Source organism: Panthera tigris, chromosome C1 (assembly GCF_018350195.1).
Source record: "Panthera tigris isolate Pti1 chromosome C1, P.tigris_Pti1_mat1.1, whole genome shotgun sequence".
Taxonomy (NCBI): domain Eukaryota; kingdom Metazoa; phylum Chordata; class Mammalia; order Carnivora; family Felidae; genus Panthera; species Panthera tigris.
In genome coordinates, this window is record NC_056667.1 from 98,920,748 (window position 1) to 98,944,933 (window position 24,186).

At 49.1% G+C, this 24,186-nt stretch overlaps 1 protein-coding gene across 4 annotated transcripts in view; it reads right to left on the reverse strand.

Annotated features, from left to right (window-relative positions):
* IGSF3 (immunoglobulin superfamily member 3) overlaps window positions 1-24,186 on the reverse strand; it is a 93,093-nt gene that overhangs the window by 47,736 nt on the left and 21,171 nt on the right. Inside the window, exon 1 of one of the 4 annotated variants that reach the window (XM_042993819.1) lies at window positions 21,775-21,959. The exons of 2 other annotated variants lie outside the window; for them this stretch is intronic. In XM_042993819.1, the coding sequence (XP_042849753.1) occupies window positions 21,775-21,817 (43 nt within the window). In that variant the 5' untranslated portion in view covers window positions 21,818-21,959. Of the gene's footprint in view, window positions 1-10,013; window positions 10,151-21,774; window positions 21,960-24,186 lie in introns of those variants that run through there. One more of the 4 variants, XM_042993816.1, reaches the window with a different exon arrangement.

Sequence of the window (24,186 nt, forward strand, 5' to 3'; positions counted from 1 at the left end):
CCTTCCTTAAAGGGTTGAAAATTTCAACCCCACCCCCCAAACTCCAGGAAGAGATAGGTACTAGAGTGAGCTCAAACACCAACGACCAATGATTTAATCAACCATGCCCATGCAATGAAACCCCCATATAGAAACCCTAAATGACAGGGTTAGGAAAACCTCCAGGTCAATGTGCAGGGACGGTGACGCACACGGAGAGGACCAGAGGTCACCCTCCATACCTTACCCTATGCACTCATTAGAGCTGACCTGTGCGACCAATAGGAAATGCAGAAATAATGGAGTTTGACTTCCAGGGTTAGGCCATAGTCAACAGGGTTTCTGCCTTGCTCTCTGGGATCACATGCACCATGTCATGAGGACATCAAAGCAGCCTTCTGGGCAGATCTACCTGAGGCCTCCTTCCAACAACCAGCATTTAACTGAGCTACCCGGGAAGTGGGTCTTCAAGGCCAGCCAAGATGACTGCAACCCCAACCCCCCCTCCCGGGGGGGCACAGAGTGAGAGCCACCCAGTTAAGATGCTCTGAAACTGTATGAGATAACGTTTACTGTTTGTGTGTGTGTGTGTGTGTTGTTTGTTGACTTTTTGTATCATTTTAAGAATTTTATCGACAACTGCCATAATTACTGCTTTCACAGAGCGCACATAGCTTCTCCGATCAAAATCCTTTTTTGGAAGACTACATTTTTTTTAAGAACAATTTTAGGTTTACAATAAAATTGAGAAGAACTTACTGTTGTTTTAAGCCTTAAGTTCTGGGGTAATTTGTTTTGTACCAGTATATGACTAATATTGACACCTGTGAGCCCTACAGTTAATGAAAAATTGTGTCCTGTGCCCGTGTATGTGTTTTCTGGAAAAAGGGTCCATAAATTTTAAGATTCTGTAAGCGATTCAACACCCAGAAAAAAAGATTAAGAATATTGCTTTGGACAGTCCATGGTCATTAGGACAGGCCATGTCCTTTTAGATTTAGTTGTGACAGTCTCCAGTCACATAAACAAATGCATGGCATCGCTTAGCTAGCTTTTCAAGATACTACATGTCCAAGGATGCTCTCACTTCTTCCTCTGTACTAAGTCCTAGATGAACCTAGCTAGGGGCAGTATGACTCAGGAGTTAGTGACAAGGAGGGGTCACTGGGCCCGCGAAAACTAGCTTCTCATGCATTTTTTAGAATATGCCGGGGCTCAGTGAAGCCACATTGCTAGGCACGGGACCCAACGGCTATGTTTAAGAAGCATGACTGAGCATGTCAAGGTGACAAAGGATCTAGCTCACCATTCCACACCTGCTCTTCCAGTGTGGCCTTTCCAGTCATCAGAGCTCACTCAGCACCCAGCCGGGACAAATTCCGCCATGCTAGTATGTTTCCGTATCCATAAAATGGGAATCATGTAATGTACCATCCAGTGATCTCACAGGCAACCCCAGAGATCAAATAATATTGCGAAAGCCACCAAACAAATATTTCAAGAGTCCCCTTTCTTTCTACCCACATGAGATCATCTAAACAGAGGAAAAATCTTTGGAAGTATGAGCGCATAAAAGGAGCACTGATGTTCAACTTTTGGTTAAAAATGCGAAACTGCATATATAGTAAAATTATGTTTAAAAAAACATCTACCTAGAAAACCGACCGAAGAAAACATAATGATGCTAGGCTGAATCTTTGAGTGGTGAGAATACGGGTGACTTTCCCTTTCTCTTCTTTTTATTTTCCCATTATTTTATTATTTTTTAATTTTTTTCAATGTTTATTTTTGAGAGAGAAATGGAGCATGAGTGGGGGAGGGCAGAAAGAGAGGAAGACACAGAATTCAAAGTAAGGTCCAGGCTCCGAGCTGTCAGCACAGAGCCCGACATGGGGCTCGAACTTGTGAATTGCAAGATCATGACCTGAGCTGAAGTTGGACGCCTAGCCGCCTGAGCCACCCAAGCGCCTCTCCCATTATTTTAAATAAGCAAGTATGTTTTGCTTTAAAATGAAGATAAATGATGATAGTGATCAGCACTTTAGTGTGCCAGACACTACCCTAACTGTTCTGCATCCATCATCTCATTTAATCCTCACGCTACGAAAGGTCAAAGTCATTAGAGCCACATTTACCAGATGAGGAGATGCCCTTCAAGGTTCAGTCACCTTCTCCAAGACCACGAACATGACTAATACTTTTCTCAGTCTGTGGCTCATGCTGAATGTGCCAGGTAAACATTAGTGATAAGTGAGGATAAACCACTGGGTTTTCTTGCCAACCTGGCCCTAAAGACTATGATGGGGAATCTGTACAGCCCTCAAGTTTAAAATGCCAAACAGACCCTCCACGGAGCAGAGACTGGGCTGCATAAAAGCTTCACGGAACACAAGTGCCTGGGAGAGAGCAGTCAGGAAGGCCACTCCAGGAATGGACAAGGTCTGGGCATCCCCACTTTTTAGCCTTCAGCCTAGGGAGGACAACAAGTGGCGTGAGCTTAAAAAACCTCCATGTGATCTCCTTCTGGACGAGGGGACAGACAGACACAAAGCTTGGCCCTTGCCAACAAGAGCCAGCACTTGCTGGATGAGGTACAAAGTCTGTTCAAGTGCCTTATGTGTATTAACTAATGTCAATGTTCACAGCGACTCTATGAAGTCTATACTCTTACTAGTGACTTCACTTTACAGACACAGAGCCCCAGGCAAGCGGTGGGGGAAGCCGGTCAATGAAGTCAGGCTGGAGACACCCATGAAAGGTGCATCACGAAAAGCACCTTCACAAAGAAGGTCCTACTAGGCCAATGTCACCACCCACTCTAGGCGCCCTAACCAAGGTGTGGGCACGCACACACAGACCCCCATACCCACAGGGAAGCCACAGAACCAGGACGGCCGTGTGCTTAGCTTCCCAAGACCATAGGCACAAACACCTCAGTACCATCAAAAACATTCCCTGAGACAGCCACGGACTCCTATGTGCTATGTGTGGTGCCACAACCCGGAACAGACCTGAAGGATCTAATTCCAGAATTTTCTCCCTCCTTGACCTCTCACAGCATTAGCTGGTTACTTAACCTCTCTGTGCCTCAGTATCCTCATTTGTAAAGAGATACAATCTTCACCACATTGTTGAAGGATTAAGTGAGTTCCCCCTTTAAAACTCTTAATACGTGGCCCATAATAAGTGCTCAATAGGCATGAAGCCACCAGTGCAGGAGTAGCCACAGTGCTAAATGCTATTAGCTCTAGCTACGGAACTAATTTCTCCCAGGGCAGAAAGGTGTGTTTTCCAAACACCACTTAACAATATCTCCTGTCCCGGGCGCCTGGGTGGCTCAGTTGGTTGAGCGTCCGACTTCGGCTCAGGTCAGGAGCTCTTGATTTTGGCTCGGGTCATGATTTCATGGTTTGTGAGACTGAGCCCTGCATCGGGCTCTGCGTTGACAGCACGGAGCCTGCTTAGGTTTCTCTCTCTCTCCCTTGCTCTTTGGCCCTCCACCGCTCAAAATAAATAAACTTAAAAAAAAAAAAAAAAAAAGTAAGAACTTTGGGCACCAGGGTGGCTCAGTCGGTTAAGCATCCAGCTTCGGCTCAGGTCATAATCTCACAGTTCGTGAGTTCGAGCCCCACATTGGGCTCTGTGTTGACAGCTCAGAGCCTGGAGCCTGCTTTGGATTCTATGTCTCCCTCTCTCCCTGCCCCTCCCCTGCTCACTCGCGCTCGCACTCGCTCTCTCTCTCTCAAAAATAAAGAAGTAAACATTTTAAAAAAAAAATCTCCTGTCCCATGAGCTCTTCTTCAATGTGACCATGCCATCAGAGATGGAGCTTAATTCCCTGCCCTTTGAACCTGGACGGGCTCGTGACCCTGTGAATGTCAGAGTAAGATCATAAACAGTGATGCAGCTTCTGCTCTGCTACCTAGTGTCCATGCCACTGTGTAAGAATTTTGGCTGCCATGCTGTGAGGAAGCCCAAGACACATGGGTAGGGTGCTCCTGTCCAGAGCCCGAAAGACCTTGCCATCCACAGCCAGCACCACTGCCAAGCCCTCCTATGATTCCTCAGCTGCAAGCAGCCTCCTGGCCTTGGAATCTTCCCAGCTGAGACCTCAGACACTGGGGAACAGAGAGTAGCCATTCCTGCCATGCCCGCCCAAATTCCTGACCCACAGACTCCACGAGAATAAATAGTTGTTTTCAGCAACTGAGCTTTGGAGTAATCGGTTACATGGCAAAGACAACTGGGACATACACTACACTTTCAACCATTTTTTGAGTACCTATTAGATGAAGGGTACTGGGCCAGAAACAGAGAGAGATTAATCAGATACAGCTTTATGCTAAGTTGACAATCCCAGAGGAAATACGCATAACTGATCGTTGTTATACAACAGGATGTGACGTCAGTGAGGGGCAAAGTGCAAGGTTAAGAGCCCTCAGAAGGAGAGAGTAGGTCCAAAAAGACTTCATGGAAGTAGGGGTATTTGAGTTGGGTCCTGAAGGATGGGAGGGAAAGTTCACGCCACACTAAAAACACTCTAGTGTATTCTAGGACCAGCAAGAAGTTTGCCAAGGGCTCTTGTCACATGGCTGAAGGGTCCATGAGTGCCAGGTGGGAAAGGGCACTGAAAGGCATGTTAATAAAGTCAAACCTGTCCTCTGGGACAGGGGAAGTGGAAAAAGAGGCTAGCGGAAGAAAGGGAAGGTCACAGATCAGAGTTGTGTTTTTGAGTCATTACTCTGGTGACAGGTAGAGGACAGAGCAGAGGGCAGGACTAGAAGCAGGGAGACCAAATTCAGTCAAGTGAGACAAGATGAGGGCCTGGCCTGGTTTTAAGGTCAAGGACAAAAATACCACTCAGGGTATTTTTTCCCTCTTTCCTTCTTCTCCTTTTTTTTTTTTGGTTTAAATCCCCAGTGGTACCTAAAATAGAGCTCGTCCAAAGATGATGATTAATTAATGTTAAATTATTGATGCCACTTCTAAGAAGGTGTGACTACCAGCTACAGGACCAGCAAAGACGGCAAACACGACGATTCCCTTCACCCCAAACCGACCTTGATCTCCGTGATACGTGCACTGCTGAGTCATGACAAGGCTGCTTCGCTGTCTGCGTTAGGGCTTGGGTGAGCGAGCCCCGGGGCTGGGTCCTTGCTCCCAAGCTGCTGCCTCATTTCTCATTACTGAACTTGAAGATGCCACCTTAGAAGACTGAACTGTGACTTCAAAAATGCTTGAAACATCCGAATATTTATTTAAGTTAGAATATTTAAACCATTTTAATGAAAATACTGTAAGCCTTCAATCTCTTCCAACTACCAGCTGTCATCCTGCTTCCCCCCACCATTTCCCCAGAGATTGGCATGATTTAGGGATGATATATCACTCCAGACTCTTTTATAAAATCCATTCACATACAGATATATATCTATGTATATATAATCATTGAAAATATACAGTATCAGTCACCACTTTTTCATATAAACACTTTGGTTCCATACAGACACATTCCTTGGTTTTGCTCCTCAGTGTTTTTGACATTAAACATAATTCTAGCTCCTTCCTTTTATATAGGTGTATAGTACCCCCTCCTGGAATTACACCACATTTTATTTATTCCCTTATTGATGGATATTAGCTTAATTTCTTTTTTTTTTTTTTTTTTTTTTTTTTTTTTTTTTTTTTGCTATAACCAACATGCCCTTCTCTTTCCACATGCCTCCTACTGTAATAGCACTCCAACCAGTCCTAAGGGATATGTGCTCCTTGCTCACTGACCTAAGTCCCTTGGTTTGGAGCTGAACTAACCTACTTCTCTTGAGATTTTGCAGATCACTGGCCTTGACGAGTGAAGGACCCGACTTTCCCAGAAGATAAGGTCTGACTACAATGGAAAACAGCTGTGGCTGATGCCAGCACATCTGTCCAGGGTCATGTCCACCTAGGACTACCTGCCAGGGCACCTGTTTCTCCTGCACGGAACACCCCCCTCTCTTTTCCTCTGACTTCCCCTTTAAACCACTCCAGCTTTGCCTGGCTGTGGAAGATGGTCTTTGAGACGTGAGTCCACCACCCTCGCAGGTTTCCAGCTTCCTGAATAAAGCAAGCTTTCCTCTCCCGCCCTCACTTGCCTCTCAACTATTGATTTTCGAGCATCAGGCAGCTGAACTTGAATTCAAAACCTGTTCTCTGTCTAGGAACACTATCTCTTTGCCTTTTCCTTGCCCGAATTTGTACACCCCTCCAGCTTCTCTCTCCTTAACCATTTAACCCACAGGGAAGACCAGAGCAATTCTTCGACGTCCATGGCTCTTTCGCCCCATGACAAGCTTGGCACCAGGACCAGTCCCAAGGAACAGACCTCCCTCTTCTTCCTCAGCCCCCCTCTCCTGTCACTCAGCCCTCGCCACGACCCTCCACTCCCAGAAAAGGTAGGGCTGATGCCCCCGAGTCCCACCCACCCTCTCATACTCCTCACCTGTGGCCCCCTCGCCCCCATCCTAAGGATGGCACAGCATGGAAACGACGTCTGGAAAGGAGACAGGGGAGCTGTGCAGCCTGCCCTGACCCAATCATGCCCACGGCGCAGGTAACAGACCCTTTTCCCAACTCCACCGGGACTCAAGGCGGCATATCCAATGGAAAATGCTTATAACTGAACGTAAGTACCAGTATTTGCCTTCTGTTTTCTGGAGGAGGAAAAAAAAAAATTAAAAGATGGAATCAGATTACTTGCCTGTAAATGCTTTCCCTGTAATTACCCTAGTACCTACTGACCACTGTTTCCTTCCATCCGGTTTCAAAGATAACAGAAATGGGTGGAGTGTGGTCATCAGCGTCAGGCTGATTTCTTTTTAGTAAGAGGCCACCTCACGGCACAGCTCCCCAGTCAAGTCTGGTGGCCTCGGAACCACAAACTTCACGTGCGTTCCAGCAAAAGAACCCTCACTTGGGGCCAGCAAAGGCCTGCTCCTTCTCACAAGCATGCATTTCATAACTGTTGCTGCTGACACTATTTTAGGGGGCCTTTCTGGACCTGAGATGCCCCAGTGTCTCCAAGTTCTCAGGCCGATTGAGAGGTATGTGCTGATCTCCAAACAGTCTCTTTACTGGCCACTACCACCGTCCCACACGAGGAAAAGAAAGACGCCTCCTTGGTTCCCGTCACGCCCTGTCACCTGGCTCTTCCTCTAGAAGCTGGCAGGCTTCTATGTCCCCCTTGATGCTCTCGTGGCCCCAGGAGGAGGAGGAAGCTAAGCCCACATATTTCCTGAAAAAACGCCACAAGGGTTCCTTCAGGCAGCATTAGGATGTTACCTCTCTGATGCAGAAGCCTTGAGGGGCTTGTCCAGTGCATCAGGAATAAGACCAAGTCCTGGATGTGAACCGGTACCCGTGGCTATGGCTTCAGGAGGCTGTGCCGTGTCCCTCGACACAATGTCCCCCTACCCTGTTCTCTCCCGACGCCAAGGCCATGGAGACACAGAGGTGAGAAATGGGGGATATCCAGTTGCCAAGAACACACAGGTTTCCAGTGGGTGGTCTTCAGAGGGCCCTCAGGCTTCCTACTGTTTCCCCAGTTTCCTACTCTGGGTGCAGCCCCTCTAGCTCCCCCTCAGTGTGCGCTCCTTGTACAAACCACTAGTGCTATTCTCCCAACTCCGCCCAAGGCCGCAGTCTTCTCCCCACATTCTCTTGGCCTTCTGGAGGTCATGCTGTGACACTTAGCAGGAATCTGAGCTGCTATCTGTGCACACCCTGAGCTCAGTGCTTGGGGCTTGGTAGACGCTTCAGTAAATGTTACTGATGGATGAGCCTACGAGCCAACGAGTCCAGCAGGCTCCAAGGCTCCACTTCTCTAAAGTTAGGAAAAGCCCGGAACACCCACCTTCAGTTCTGGAGGTTCCCGGCAGCTCTCTCTGGGAGCCAGGGCTGGCTTTGCAGGACAGCGAGGGAGGGACAGTGAGAGAAGCAGATGGGTTGGCAGCAGAGATGACCATCCTCCTGACCATGACCATCCCCACACACATGGGCCACCTCTTGGATGTTAGCCAGATAATCACAAGAAGCTGAGCGCAGGGGCCCATTTGACTAACTCAAGTGGCAGTGGCGGGGTCGGGGGGTGCGGGGAGTGAAGAAGGGGGGTTGACAAGCCATATTGTGGAAGTTCAAAACAACCCAAGAGTATGGGTCGTGGATCTTGGAAAGCCCGGAACTGGAGACCCATGTGACCTAGGCCCTCCTCTATTCAAGGATGGGCTTCCTTTACTTGGCCAAAGTTTCTGTGCTCCAACAATTCAGTTCACATATGCCTATTATTACTGTATACTCACAACATCCCACTATGGCTCTTGGTACAAAATCCCCAGACACTAACCTCAAAGGCTTAGTTGTGGATTTGGGGACCATTTATGATACACACTTGACCAGATTGACAAGCCAGACTTGACCAGATAGGCTTCTGTATTCCATTACTTGACATAATACCACTGCCCCCTTGGTCCTTGTTGTATACAAGGCAGCAGGAACCATGGGGGAGGCGGCAACCCCGTTTCAAGCATGAGTGGCCAGGGATCCTGAAATATGTCTAGCACACCAATAAAGCACCAACATCCACACTCAACTAAAAATTAATAGTCAAGTGCATGGACACTGCCTCTGGGGATTTTCCCAAGCACCTGTTACCTTATCATAATAATTCCTGGCCATTCCTCCTCTCTCAGCTTTGACTTTCATTGTTAGTGGTTCCGTGTCTTGCACTTTGCCCTTCTCTGTGGGCAGTCCTTGGGTTGCATATTTTTCCAGTTTAATTCAAGGAACATGCTTTGAGCATGACTATCACCAGGTAGCCAGCAGCGGGTCCCCTGCTTGTTCTTACTGGGGAGCACAGACACACAAAGGAGAACCGTGGAGGTGAAGGTTAATTCTGCAGCAGCCCAGGGACAAGACAGCAGCAGCCCCGGGGATTTCTGAACATAGCCCTGGAAGGTATATGGGGCTGTGCTGGGAGAGAGCAGAGGGGATTCCAAAGGGGGACAGAACATGGAGCAGGGGTGGGGTGGGGTGGGGTGGGGCGCTTGCAGAAGCAAGGAGAGGTCCACTGAGCGAGGCTCTATTACGTAAATTATGGCCCTTCCCCTGTGGCGAAATACTACGAAGCCATCAAAAATCATAGGGAAATATTATGAACACCTAAAATGCTGAGGGCGCCTGGGTGGCTCAGTCGGCTGAGGTTCCAACTTTGGCTCAAGTCATGATCTCACGGTTCATGAGTTCGAGCCCCACATCGGGCTCTGTGCTGACGGCTCCGAGCCTGGAGCCTGCTTCAGATTCTGTGTCTCCCTCTCTCTCTCTGCCCCTCCCCCACTCACACTCTGTCCCTCTCTCTCTTAAAAATAAACATTAAATAAATAAATAAAATAAAATGTTGAAAGCCTATTACAAAGTAAAGGAGGAAAAGGCTCTAAAGGGTTTGAAAGTGTTTTTGTAAGGAACCCCCCCACGCCCCGTATCCCGCTATGTATGTGTGGGGAAAGAACCGGGCTCATCTGCAGGAAAACGCTAAAGGACAGTAGGGTCACAAGCGACAGTTTTTCTTTGCATGTCGTGCTCCCTAAGCATTATACACTCTGCATGGATTACACTTGGAAAGGCATTCTCAGACCGCTTTCCCCCTCACCCCCCAAAAAAGGAGTCGGAGAGAAGTGAATGCTTTTGTGCAGATGAGTCTGAGGTTGTGTGATGGGGGGGAGGGAGGGGGTGGCCAGGCAGCCTGTGCAGGGCAGGGGTGGCAGGGTGATGTGAAACAGGGAAGGGCTGAGAGCGAATGTGATGGCAAAATCAGCCAGGGCCAGGCTGGCCAGGTGACCTGGCAGGTGCAACATGTCGCATGGTTAATCAGTTGCCCTCTATTTGAGCTTCGTACTTGCTCAAGGGTCTGGCAGAACAGGTCTGACCTCATCCCCCTTTTTTTTTTTAAGCTATTTAGTCACTTTGCTAAAACTCCTAATTTTCCAAGCTATTAAACTTACAATTCCATGTTGATCTGTTCCAAGCCCCCTTACGTATCTCTTCTCTTGCTTCTTCCAACTGGATGCCCCTGCACAGCATGAATGGAAACCGTGAGCCCTGATGACAAGCATCCTTCCAGGGTACAAAGAAGGCACCTGAGTGACAGCCAGCTGGAGGAGTCCCCGAGAAAGCGGAAGTTCCGGCATTAACATGCAGGCTGCCTCTGACATACCGGGGGCCAAGGACATGACACGCGTTACAGGCTGTTTGTAGTTCCCTACTGAGAGCCTGAGAGCGAGGGCGGCCGCACCATCAAAGGCCCTGGAGAAGCCTTGAGGAACAGAGATTTCAGGATTGGGATTCTGAACATTTGCCAACGGTCCCACAAAGAAGGAAGGATTCAAAGGCCTCTGCCCCCATGGTGGCAAACCCAGCCCAGACGATAAAGGTGTTCCCCAGACACGCCCTCCTAATTAGGGGCAAGACAGAAGACCTCTCGGAAAGGAGACAAAAGATTCAAGGCAGTAATGGGATGCATTATCCTGAAACTGAGGCTTTATCCCTGGCTGTCACCTGAAAAGGGCCATAAGGACTGAGTACCTGCTAAATCCCTGGCATTAGCCAAACCCGCACCATACTAGTGTTTTCCACAAGTGCGTTCTCATTTTAACTTCATAGCTGTCTTCTAAGGGAAGTGTACCGTCCCCATTTTAGAGATGAGGTGAGCAAACGGAGGCTCGGAGAAATTAAGAGCCACAGTGGATGGCAAGCCAGTACCATGGGCTCCTTGCTCATCCATTCCACAAATACGGATGGTGCCTCTCCTTTGCCAGCCGCTGTGTTCTTTCGGCTGATGAACTACAAGACCCAAATCCCCTCACAGTCCGGGAGGTGGAGACAGATGTGTAAACGAAGGCTGCAAAAAGCCAGCAGCGCTGTGAAGGGCATATGGAGGACACAGGGAAAGCCGTCCCTGCCAACCATGGGGAGTCAGGAGAGCTTCAGAGAACAGCGCTTCCCTGTGCCAGTTTGAAGCAGGATGAGCGGGCATTCCTGCTCAGTGAGGCTGGAACAACACGACCCGGACCTCAGCACAGAGCAGACTGAGTCCACACAGAGCTGTGTGAGGGAGCTGGAGGGCCCACAGAGGGCTCAGACCAAGATGAAGCAGGGGCTTATTGCCATGGTAAAGAGGCTTTGGTCCAAGAGCAATGAAGAGTCACTGAGGGGGTGTTAAAAAGAGAATATATATTCTGAATCATGTCTTGGGAAGACGTTTCTGGCAGGAATGACTGGAAAGGGGTCCCAGCAAGGGATCCTCACGGTGATCCACAAGAGTGCCACTGAGGCCCCAAGTAGAAATCACAGGAGGTGGAGGGAGGCAGTCTGGCAGAAAAGATGCACGGAAATGTGGTCAAGAGCCTGAAAGGGTGTCCGGGGAGCTGTCCAGAGCAACTCCCAGATCTGGGCCACTGGGTAGGTGTGCAGAAGACAGAGGAAGCGGGTTTGTGGGGAAGCTGATGAGGTTATCATTGGACTGAGAGCCCCACTGTCCAGACCACCCCACCACCTGCAGCTCGAAATCACCTCCTCCAACAACCCTCTGCAGGACAGAGGGAGCAGAGGACGGTCACACAGCTGATGGATGGCAGGCACTCAGACGGGAGGTGCCTCATAGGCCATAATAAGCCACTGAGCCATTTGAGAAAGTTGCCAGAAGACGGTTAATTCAAGACTGTTCCCAAATACCTGGCATTCGGTCCTCCTCAAAACCTCCATCAGCTGTAGACCCCACAGCTCCCAAATGGGCATTGTTAACCACAAAGGTCCAGACACAGCAGAAGTCACCAAGGGCAGAGCCCCTTCCCAGAAGGCAGTCAAGGATTCGACTCACATGACTCAATCAACGAACGCTGGGTTGAGAAAAGGGAGGAAAGACAACCAATGTTCCACCCAGAAAATGATCCCATTAATGAGGGCTCTGATTATATGGTTGTGAAGGTTATCACTTTGCTAGGGCTGCACATTTAAAATAGTTACGTGGTAATCAAAACCAGAAAACGCTGACCATCCCCGAAGGTCTCCAACGCATCTAGTGCTGATAAGGGGAGTGATCAGTTGCCTTTTGTGTAGGGCCAGATGAGCTACGGGGTGGGTGTGTGGCAGGGGGGTGGGTGTGGGGGGACAGGTGCGGGGTTGGGGGTGCAGGGGCTGCCAGCATCCCTCGGCACAGAAGACTGCCATTGAAAGGCGACATACCCACCAGGATTTAAACAGCGTCTCCGAAACCGCTTTCAAGAGAACCATGGAGTAACTGACCACACAACACTCCGAATGAGGGGTCCTCAGAGGCAGAAAGAAAACCAAACCTGGAAGGCAACAAATGAGGACGTGGAAGCTGAAGGATTAATTTTTAATCCTGCTCAGCGATCCTTTTTCGGCCATATGTTTCTGTCTCCCGGAACTCAGCACGGACTGTACAGGAAATCCATGCTCTAGGAGGGAAAAGAGAGACTGTACTCATTAACTTAGAGCTCCCCTTGTCTGACGGGATTAACTCACCATACCCGTAGAGCCAAGCACAGGCCCCACTGCATGGGGTGCTTTTTACGGGCAAAGGAGCTGCGGTTAAAAACCTTTCTGCAGAACCTCCAGCCAAATCCGGAAAAGTAAAGGGCCACAACCAGGAACAGGCGAGGCAATAGACAGAAAGGGGCTCTGACAAAGTTGTAGATCCCCACTGGTGGGGATGGTGACATTAGTGCGTTTACAGCATATTTGATTTATTTGCTAAGGCAAAATTCCCTAAGAATGAGGCACTGGGACCTGAGTGGAAAGCTTCTTCGCTGCGGTGATCCCTGACAGGCTCATTGTAAAGTAATGAATTTCGTGGACACGCAGAGAGAAAAAAATAGCTTCGAATGCTACGGATCGATGCTGCGCAGTGCAGAGACACAGACTTTGGTGTCTATGAGCTGCGCTCAGGTACCGCGCAGAGCCCAGCTGCAATCTGTCCTTTTGAAGGCCAGCTAAGAAGTCGACCCAGGCCCGGGCACGGTGCCAGGGTCCCCACACTCGAGCCATTTGGAACATCCTGGGTTCAGGCTGTCCAGGGCTGGATCAGGAACTTCCCACCACCTGCTCCAGGGACTCGGGGGTCTCTGCAGGTTGACATCCATCCCAAGGAAGTAGAGCAGAGCTGGTCTGGAGTTTTTTGTGGGAGGTGTTTTGTTTTTTTGGTTTCATTTTGTTTCGTTTTTTACATTAGACAATCTCTCAGTTTCCTCTCTAGGGCTGAATTCCCTATGTGCAAGAAATAAATAAAACCAAAAAAAACAAACAAACAAACAAAAAGGGAAAACACTACCAAAATTCAAAGCCCATGGATTCCCCCAACTATACAGACGTCCCTTTACCAGGGAAACGTACGTGGAACTGGCAGAACAAAAAATATCAGAAATCAGGATCTTGGGAGTAAAAGAACACTTAGAAACCACACAAAGCAGAAATAAAGAACCACCGTGGAATGAATCCAACTTGAATTAGAAGCAACATCTAAAATGACAGGTTCAGAAAAACCTGAACAGAGCCCCAGGCTGGGCTTGACCCGGAGTCCGCAGGCCCTGCCTTCTTGCGAAGGTGGCTGGGTCGGGTCTGGAGAGGAGGCAGTGGCGAGGGAAGAACCTCAGGGCCAGACCAGACGAGCAGGGAGAATATTTTACTCGTGCACTGCAACGGCAGTCTCTTGGGACGGGTGAGGAGCAGACTTAATCTTCACCATCTACATCCTTGTGCATCTTTTTAAATTAAACACGTGCATCCATTCACTCATTCAAAAGTAAATGAATAAAAATGCATGCTATGCCAAAGTAAAATCCAGAGACAATAAAAAAGACTAAGATAACTTACAATTTCCCCTAATGAAGTATCGTTTAGAGCCCTAAGGGGAAGGTGGGGGGATGGGCTCAAGCACGTGAAGAAAACAACTAATCAACAAAAGCATGTGGTTCTGGCCAAACTGCACCTCCCTCTGCGTCCTCAGGCGCAGAACATCTCCTTCGTCAGGCTCATCATCATTTGGCGCATCCTCTCCTGTGTGCCCAGTATCTTGGGCTGCCCACCAACCACAGGTGGCGCCCCCAACTCTCTGCCTGTAATATATTGGGGAGTTCAAGTGTTCCTGCCATTTCCCCACTTGAGCAAGTGTTTCCCAAAGTTGACCACAATGGTACCTTCGTTCCATGTGCTCTGCTCACCTGACTCTGACATGGCTCCCATGGAGAGATGAGATCTGAGTCTCCTCCCCTTGAATCTGGGTAGGCTTATGACTACGGCAGTAGAGACACTCGTGACCTCAAGGCTGGGTCACAAGAGGCTTCTACCTGGCTCTCTCAGGACACTCATTTGGAACCCTGGGGCCCATGGAAGCAGCCTGACTGCCCAGTGCCCACCATATTGGGAGGAAGCCATGCCAGCCCTCAAGAATGTCCACAGAAAGAGAAAGAGAGGCTGGTCCCCATGGCTCCACCTCCTGGAGTCCCAGCTGACAGTTGCCTGCAGCCTCACCAAAGACACTAAGCCAGAATCACTATCAGCCAAACCCTTCCTGAAGTCCTGGCCTACAGGATTCCTGAGAGAGAATAAAAGGATTCTTATTTTAAGCCACCAAGATTAGGGATGGTTGGTTGAAAAGCCTATGTAACTGATAACCTGCCTCTAAACAATGGAATCCCCAAGGTCTAGACCCCATCTCAAACTCACCTCAGGTTCCAACTGCTTACTGGTTTTTTTTTTTTTTAAGTTTATTTATTTGAGGGAGAGAGAGAGAGAGAGAGAGAGGGAGAAAGGGACAGAGAGAATCCCAAGCAGGCTCTACACTGTCAACGTGGAGCCTGATGCGGGGCTTGAACCCATGAACCACGAGATCATGACCCGAGCTGGGATCAAGAGTTGGACACTCAACCGAATGAACCACCCAGGCGCCCCCTCCTCCCTGCCCCCACTTCTCACTGGTTTTGAGGCACGGAGCCTGGCCAAGCCCTGGAGTCGAGCCGCCAATTCCAGAAATGTGTTTAAATAAATTCATTGTGTCTGCCCATACTTGACTTCCTCCCAAACAATCCCCACTGATGTCTACCTTCCTCAGCTCTCTTCCTGGCAGAGGGGGGGTCCCTGTTCTTCTCTGCTACCTCAATGTGGACCGTCTCTAAATCCTGTTGATTCAGTCACTCTCAGCCCCTCCTGTGGCCCCCTCGGGCAGCCATACCTCCATCCACCTGCTACCCTCTGCACCTGGCCCACCAGCCACCTCCCAGCCCTCATCCCTCCAACTCCCCACACACAGAGCAGGAAGGACTATTTTTTGTTTTACACCCACAGTGTTCCAGAAAAGACTTATGGCAGCTTAAGCACAAAGAATTCTCAGCCTCGAACACTGTGATGGCCACCTCTTTTTTGGGCACTGAAGTATATCCCCCATCGTTCCAAGAATCAAATGACCAGAGCCTGTTGACGGGGCCTCCGCCTCCACCCACAACACGAATGCAAACTCAGAAGACTCCAAAGCCCTTCCCGGGAATGGCTCTTTCTCTGCCCCACACCCAGCCAACTCCTAGTCCCTCCTGAAGGCCCATTCCATTTGTCATCTCTGCTGCGAGGCTGTCCTTGCCCCCTGGGGCAGCTCGCCCCACACTCTTCTGCCCTGCTAGCCTCCGGGCAGCTGAAGTCACAGCCCCCCTGTAACCCATCTCCGTGGGCCCCTCTGCACTTCAGCAGCAGGTACCCGGTACATGCTTGCAGGAGGAATCAATCGCTCATTCTCCCAGAACCCCCTTCCTAGTGCACCTCCACTCCAAAGAACAAGCCTCCCCACAGGTGCCTCATCACCCTCCCCCCCCCACCAGCCCACCTGAGGCCTCCCACAGCCTCCTCCAGCAAAGGGGGGGGCCCTGCCCTGCAGACAGCCCTACTCCACGACCACCTTCCCTACACCAGCTTTACGGTTCCTTCCATTCTCAGAGGTGCTCTGGGGAACATGTGTTCAGCGATCCAAATCTCCACAGCTTGATTTTCATGCACTTCTGAGTTGGCCCTGGTTCCTCCCTCTCAGGCCTCAAGCGCATCAGGAGGAAGGCTGCTGACAACTCTTCCTGAGCTCCCAACAGTCTGCATGCACTTCTGCCTGGAAGAAATGCTGGTCTCCAGGATGGATGAAGCCACTCTTAGCATCCGAGGTCTTAAAACTAGAAGAAGTATTGGCACCGCTGGATTCTCAGCTTCTAGAATGGTGCCTGGTACCTAAGAGGAGCTCCAAATATTAGTTGACTGAATAAAAGAACGAGAAGGTCCCTGGCCTAGCCTGGAGAAGGCATGCTCTCCCGGGCCCCCTCCACCAGGCACCGAGGCCTGAGAGGTTGCAGGATTCGGCCAAGGTCAACCAGCAAGCCAGGGCCGGAAACTGGCACCCCATCTCGTGCCTCCCGGCACATGGCCCTCCTTCTGCCCAACCTCAGCTTTCTCACCACCCACCCCTTCCATGTTCCAAAGACAGCATCTCCACAAGAAGTCCTGGCCAGCATCCAGGAGTATTTTTCTTCCTGGCTTTAAAACCAACTGTGACAAATGGCTCTGCCGATCTGGGCCATGAGGCTGAGCAAATGGGACTGCGATTCACACTATTAACTTAAATCCTACTCGATGTTATTTCAAATTAGGGCATTTTAACCAGAAATTACAAAAAGCATTGTTTGGCGGGGGGGAGGGGTACGTTTATAAGTTTCCAGCAGATTCATTTACAAATCTACTTGTTCCTGGCCACCCTTGGCAATCACAGATTTTTCTACCCACTCCCTTTACTTCCGTCCACACAAAGCCCTGACTCAGGGATGTAAAGAATGATTCTTGGGGCCTCCTGGTCTCACTGCCGCCTAAGCCTGACTCCCCACACCTGTGGCTCATCTCCACTGATGGCAGCCCAGATGGAGAAGCTCTGTTAGAAAGTTCTTCTTTACTCTGAACTGAAATTAAGCTCAGGGGTCCTGGACACAGGACAAGCCCAGCCACTTCTCTACCCATTCAGTGGGTAATAACTGAGCACATTCTAGGCACGAGACACTGAAACAGGTACTAAGGCTACGAGAGATGCACAGGAACCATCTTGGTGCTCAAGGAGTTTGCCATCTAGAAGCTCTGAAGCTTCTCCTCTCCAGGCTGGACAGCCCAAGATCTTCCCCTATTTCTTCTAAACAGGCTCCGGTTTGCCTCTGTCCCTCCAAACGTGTTACCCAGAACCTCATGCCGTCCCCCACCTGTGGTCTGACAGGCATAGAGCAAGCAGACCACCATGCTGGTTCTAGACACCAAATTTCTTTCTGTGCAGACAAGACAGCTTTGTTTGGTGGCCACACCACATGGTTGGTACCTGCCAACTAAAACCTGCCGCCTTCCCACAGCCTCCCCCTCTCACACTTGTGCAGCTAAGATTCCAAACCTCGCCTTTAGCCCAGTTCTATCGTAACAGAATGCAGAACATCAGCCTACCTAGTTTTTTGTCTTCCTTACCATCCAACATATTTACTGTCTCTTCTTGTTTTTAAGTTCTTTAAATGACTTTAAATGAGTTATGACCTTCACCTTCATCAAAACTCACCAGAAAAAGTGCAGAATGGTCAAGGACAGAACCCTACAATACCCTAATCCAGCCAGAGAACTATGAACAGGATGCTTGGGCACAAGACCTCCGCTTGCCTGTCCCGCCCACAGGTGCACTGCATCACCATGCCTCTTGCTGGCACACACAGTAGGCATTCTCAGGAAATGCAGTTTGATGCCAAATCCTAAGCCATTCCGCACGTATTAAAAATACAACTGAATTTTAAGAAAATGTGTTATTCCCAGGGGCTCCACTCTGCCAGTCCCTTCTCGTCTAAATACCTCCACCTTGGTCTTCAAGGTGTCCAAATCCCAGGCCCGCACCCCCATCCATCCGATCTCCCCCTGGGCCTTCCAAAATTTGCCAATAGGCTTTGCTTACAATGGTTTCCATCCGCCTGTGTTGGTGACTGAACAACAATAAGGACAAAGGAGGAGGAAGGAGGGAAGGAAGAAAGGAGAACGAGGAAGGGGGAGGAAGCAGGAAAATAACAACAGCGGCACCAGCTAGTCTCAGCACTGAGTCCTGCCAGGCCCTGTTCTAAAGGCCTCACGTGGGGCACAATTAGCCCTCACGACAACGTGAGGTCGGTGCCTTTCTCACCCTGTCTGCAGATGAATGTGGCGCCCACAGGGTAAGTAATCTGTCCAGAGTCTGTACTCTGAACCATTCTAACTGCATCACTGCCCAGGAAAAAGTAACAGGTAGGGGGATGGGCATGGGCTGAGGCACCAACCAGATAAGGAGCTAACTGCACAGGGAGCATGGGAGGGTGGGGTCAGCCTGGGGAGAAGCAGGGAGGGCATCTCACGGAAGTCACCTTCCTCTGAATCTCGGGAAGTAAACAGGAGTTAAACGCAGCCCAGGGACAGGTATAGGGAGGCACTCATCCACACGTGAGGACAGGGCACACACAAAACCAGAGGACGAAGGGTGAGTTCACCAAGAGGACTAGTGTGGGCTCTGGCTAAAAGGCCAGGATGAGCACAGGTACACGGAGCACAGCTGCAGATGGACAGGCAGGGACCAGGCCTCCAAGATGTATGTCTTGGTAAAGATGGGAACTCCATCCTGAGTACATCTGGTCACCCAGGCCTCATTCTCCAAATCCTACCTCCTCCGGGACCATCTGTCCTACTCCGGTGCAAGCCTCAGGCGTGGAGATGGGTGTTCAATGACTGCAGATGAGGGGAAGGAGACCACATCTAGGACCAGACTACATACAGGGAAGGAAGGGTCCCCCTTTGCCCCTCCCCTATGCTGCTCCCACCTTCTCCAAAAGAAGAAAGGAAGCACAATGTAATTGCTTCTTCTATAACTTGTTAAGTCAAATCATTAAGGCTTCATTACTTGGCTTTTTCTAACTGTCAATATAAGTGTCTGGAAAATACGTGGAATTGTGGGCCTCTAGGAACCTATTAAATTTAAGGGGATCCACAACCCACTGTCATCGAATGACAAAATATGCATTTTCTCAGGAATGGACACGTTTCTTAGCTTCAGTCTAGATGCTGATGACATCATGCGACAACAGGAGCCACCTCAAGTTCAGAAGACTAAAAATAATTGCACGTTTCTTTAATTTTTGAATGAAGAAGCATAAACACCTGTGTCTATTCCGGGACTGTCAAATCCTAATATTTTGCCACACTTGCTTAATTTTTTTTTTCCAAGGAAGTAAGCCCTAGAGATGCTGCCCGTGTCTGTATTTCCCCCTCCTCAGTCCCATTCCACCCCCGCCCCCACTGCAGAAACAACAACATCCTGCACTTGGCATTTATCACTCCCATCCGTTTTCATGCTTTTACTATAGATGTATAACAATATAGAATTTCTGCACATTTCAAAATTGTTTAGAATGTCATCGCTGAATGCACTTTGCATCTTTTTTTTACTTGACAAAACATTTTTGAGAGTAATCTCTGTTGACATCTGTCACTCCAAGTGCATTCCTTTTGATTGTTGCATATCATAGTCCCTTGTATGAATATTCACTGTATCTATTACAATTTATCTATTCATTTTCCTGTTGATGAATGTTTAAATGGTCCAACCCTTCACTGCAATGAATATTCTTGTAATTGTTCATCTAAGGGTATCTTCAGTCACGCTGCACGCTGCCCAAATCGCTCTGCAACACTGGCACACCAATTTACATTCCCAAGGTCAGGGTTTAAGTGTTCCTTCTGTTCCAAGTCTTTGTCAACTCCCTGGTATTGTTTGGCTTCTACATTTTTCACCAATCTGATGGGGACAAAATGTTACCTCCTTGTTATTCTGAATAGGGATTTTAAATGCAAACACAAATTACTGAAAAATGCAGCCTAATGGACAAGAATTTTCCACAACACATGGGCAGATAATAAGTGTTCCTTGGGTTTTCTGGAAAATAATACAGGAAGGGTAGGAAAGGGAGTGAGGGTACAGATAAAACAAGACTGGTTGTGAGCTGATAACAGCTGGAACTGGGTGATGGGTGCGTGGGGGTCATTATCCTACTCTCTCCACTTGAGTGTATGTTTGAAATTTTCCACAATAGGAAATTAAAAAAAAGAAAAAGCAGTAGCAGCATCCAGAGCAAAGATAAACCTCAAAGAAACAAGAGCAGTGATCACGGCAGAGGGCAGCCTTCCGAGAGGGCAGAGGGCAGAGCTAAAAGGGCAGCAGAGGACAAAAGGAAGCTTGGAGAAGGGCTTTTGAATTGTGTTATTATGATTTAAGTCAGAAAAGTTAGGAACGGTATTCATCCAATTAGTGTTCCTAAAATGTTACCAGACTTTTAAGTACTATTGGTAGGATGGTCACCATTAAAAACCACCCAAGATGCCGTTCCACAGAATTTTACTTCAAAATACGGAACATTTCGTGTGTTTTCATTCTTCCAAATTTGTCTTTGAACAGGTGCAAGAATTATCTTTTTAAAGAAAACTTCAGAATGAAAAGAAACTGGTCCTCGGGCTTCTGGTTCTGACGTCTGGAATGACTTCCGTAAGGGTAAGAGCTCATATTGCACACTTCTGAGGGCAACTTTACCCTTGATGAATAATATTAGAATTCTAGATGCCTCCAAGCAGCTAGAGCCGGGAGGACCTGAGTCCCTACGCTTAAGGGGCAGGGGTCCAGGCCCGGGATGTGAAAGATAAACCTAAAGAAACAACAGTGGGATTCAGGGCAGAGCAAAATTTGACCAGGGAGAAAGCTAAAAACTCCTGTTGCACGGGGAGGAAGGAAGAGCATTTTGCTCAAGTGGATAAGAAAATGTGGAAAAGCAAAAGCCTCCGCCAGAATTAGAGCCCATGGTTTAGAGCCAGGAGCTCCAGGGCTGTCAGGGAAGAAGTGTCCTGAGCTGCAGGGCGTGGCGGCAGCAGGCAGAACCCCTCGGGGCAGGAGGCCCACTGCACCATCATCATTCACTGCTGTGTGCTGGGCCCTGAGAGCTCAGGGTGGCAGACATCAGCGGGGGCCACCAGGCCACCTGCCAGGGAGCCCATGGCAAACACCGCTCAGCGAAGGCATTTTCAGGCTCCTCTGCATAGTGTTGCCTTAAATCATCCCCCGATCCCCCGTCTGGAACCTTCCCCACCCCACCCCCACCTTACCCTGCAGCCTCCACTCCCCCCACCTCTGCCCCTAAAGCAGTTATTCATTAGCCACAGGGATTTACCTCCCAGTAACAACAGAGGCTGCAAACCCTCTTTTTGGTCCAAAAAGCACAGTGAGAGGTGCTGGGGTTACAGAGCCTCATTCGCCAAATGCTATGCGAAAGCTCCAGAGTCAGATCATCCCGTCCCACTCCCTTGTTCACAAAAAAGGAAACTGAGCTCAACCTGTGCAAGGACAGGACAGTGAAGAGCCTAGCAGTCAGGTTCCCCAGCTGATCCTGCCCTCCCCAAACCCGCGCTCAGCGTTCTACTCCATGACACCAATGATTCAGACCAGAGGACCTGTGCTTCCTTCATCAAAGAACACCTGTCAGTATCACGTGGCCATGTCACCTGTCACATGGTTAGCTCCTGACAAAGGGGCTTAGAGAACTCAGGTCTCCGGATTCCCAGATTAGAGCTCCTGTTCCTCTCACAAGGCTTCCCAAGGCCCATCTTCCTCGGCAATCCAGCGACTTTGGTACTCACAACCCTGGGTGACCAAGAAATCCCACTTGCGATGGACACTCATCGTGTGACCTTCAGGGGCCTTGACTCACTCCCCTGACCATCCTTTGTGTCCTTGACTCCTGGCCGCTCAGCAGCAGCTCAGTCCTCTTCTGTGTATTTATTACTGTCAGTCTGTGAGAGCAAGCAGGAAGTTTCCATGCCCCAAGCTCTCAGAGGCCGGCCTTCTCAGCTGACAGAGCCCTGGGCCAGCCTACCCCAGTCATAGCGATCCCAGAGGAGGGCTGGAGGAGGCGGCTTTCGAGTGTCAGGGCAGTGGCCAAGGCCAAGTCTCATGACATTACGTGTGTACACAAGACACTATCCCATGGACAGTGCAGCTGACCCTTGAACCCCCCGTGCAATGCGGACCATTGTCCCTACTCCTCAGTGAGGAAGCTGAGGTCCTGAAAGGTCTGATGATTCACCCAAGGTCAGCAGTTAGCAGGAGTCAGGGGGAGGGCAGGAAACCAACACTTTCCATTTCAAGGGCATGACAGCGAAGAGCCTAGCAGTCAGGTTCCCCAGCTGATCCTGCCCTCCCCAAACTCGTGCTCAGCGTTCTACTCCGTGACACCAATGTTTCAGACCAGAGGACCCGTGCTTCCTTCATCTGGACCCCTACCAAAGAACACCTGCCAGCGGTCCCCACACAGGAAATGCCACCACAAATAAAGAAAAAGGTGAACCCAGCCACATGCTCCTCAAACTCCTTTTCTCTATTTCCCCAGGAGCCACACCAAGGCCAATGATGATTTGACAGCGTCCCTGTCCATTTGGGACTGCCAAAACATCAGGGACCTTAACTGGAAAGTAATGCAGGAAAAACCGCAGTCACTGGGCACCTGTTAAGGAAAGCCCCAAGCAGTGACTCCAAATTACGAACCGAGGTGATGGCAGAGAAGAAAGCCAGCGAAGGAGGCTGCTCTGGGCTGCCAAGGGCCACCTGGAGAAAACCTCTCTAGTATCAGCTGGCTCCAAATGTTAAGACTTTTCCAGAAACCCCACATTAAAAGGGCAGGCTCTGTAACTGGTTACTATAACCTAGCCACTACACGAGCCAGCTATGGAACCAAACATATCTACGATCAGTTGACTTGAGGGGATGTTACCCTTGAAAACATGGGTGGGTCTCAGCTACTCTGCTGAAATCTTCAAGAGGAAAAATGGAAGTTTCCCTAGTGAAGAAGAAATCAAGGCTCAGACTACAGGGTAAAATCCTGTTGAGTTTCCAGCATGCTAGCCTTCCCTAGAGACTTCAAACTTGCCAACCACAGAACCACAAGAATTATTCCAAAAGTTAAATCTCTGTATGTGTGCCTGTGTGTATACATATGCATGTCTGTACATATATGTATACATACATATATATGCGCACATGCATATATGTTCATGTTATAAACGTTTATGTTCTCTTTCTCAGGAGAACCCTATCTGATACTGATTTTTGTACCAGGATGGTTCTAGAGGAACAGAATCTCAAATATGTGTTTTCCCAAATGGCTCTGGGGTTTCTAGAATTCTCTAATCTGAATAAATATAAAGGCAAACAACTCTTTAAAAAGAAAAAGAAGAGGAAAGGAAAAGCGTAAGCTCGGTACACATTAAAGTGATTATCCGCCAGTAACACCACAGCAGCTAGTGACCCTATGGGATGACCGGAAAGGCCCCAGGTTAGAAGTCAACTGTGCTAGTCCCCCTTCATACTCTGCTCGTGGGAAAGGAGGATGGCAGAGTCACTGGGGAAGACAGTTTGGCAGTTTCCTATAAAGTTACATGTAAACTCGCCGTATGACCCAGCAATACCCGCTCCTGGTATTTATTTACCCAAGAGAAATGAAAGCCTATATCCACACAAAATCTCGTACACGAAACAGCAGATTTATACTAGCCCCAAACTGGAAACAACCCAAATGTCCATCAACGGGACATTCTGTCCATCACAGAATGCGATCTATCCGTACATGCAAGCACATGGATGAATCGCAAAAGCATTATGCTGAGTGAGAGAAGTCCAATTCAAAAGGCTTCATACTGCAGGACTGCATATGGCCGACACTCTGGCCAGGACATCACTGTGGTAACAAACACCAGATCTGTACCTGCTGCCTCTGAGGGTGTGAGGAGGGAACTTCCGGGGGCAAAAGTACCACTCTCTATTGATTGTGATGGCAGTTCACACCAACGTCCCTCAGCGCTCACGGAACCATACACTTAAGACTGGTGAATTTCTGTTGCATGTTAATTCCCCACAATAAAGCAGATTAGACCAATACTGGGCTCCTTTTCCTTAGCAGGAAGTGGTTTGTGCTGGCCGTGACCTGGAGAAATCACACAACCTCGCTGTGCCCTGACTGCCCCATCTGGACAAGGGGTTGCATGACAGTCCTCTGA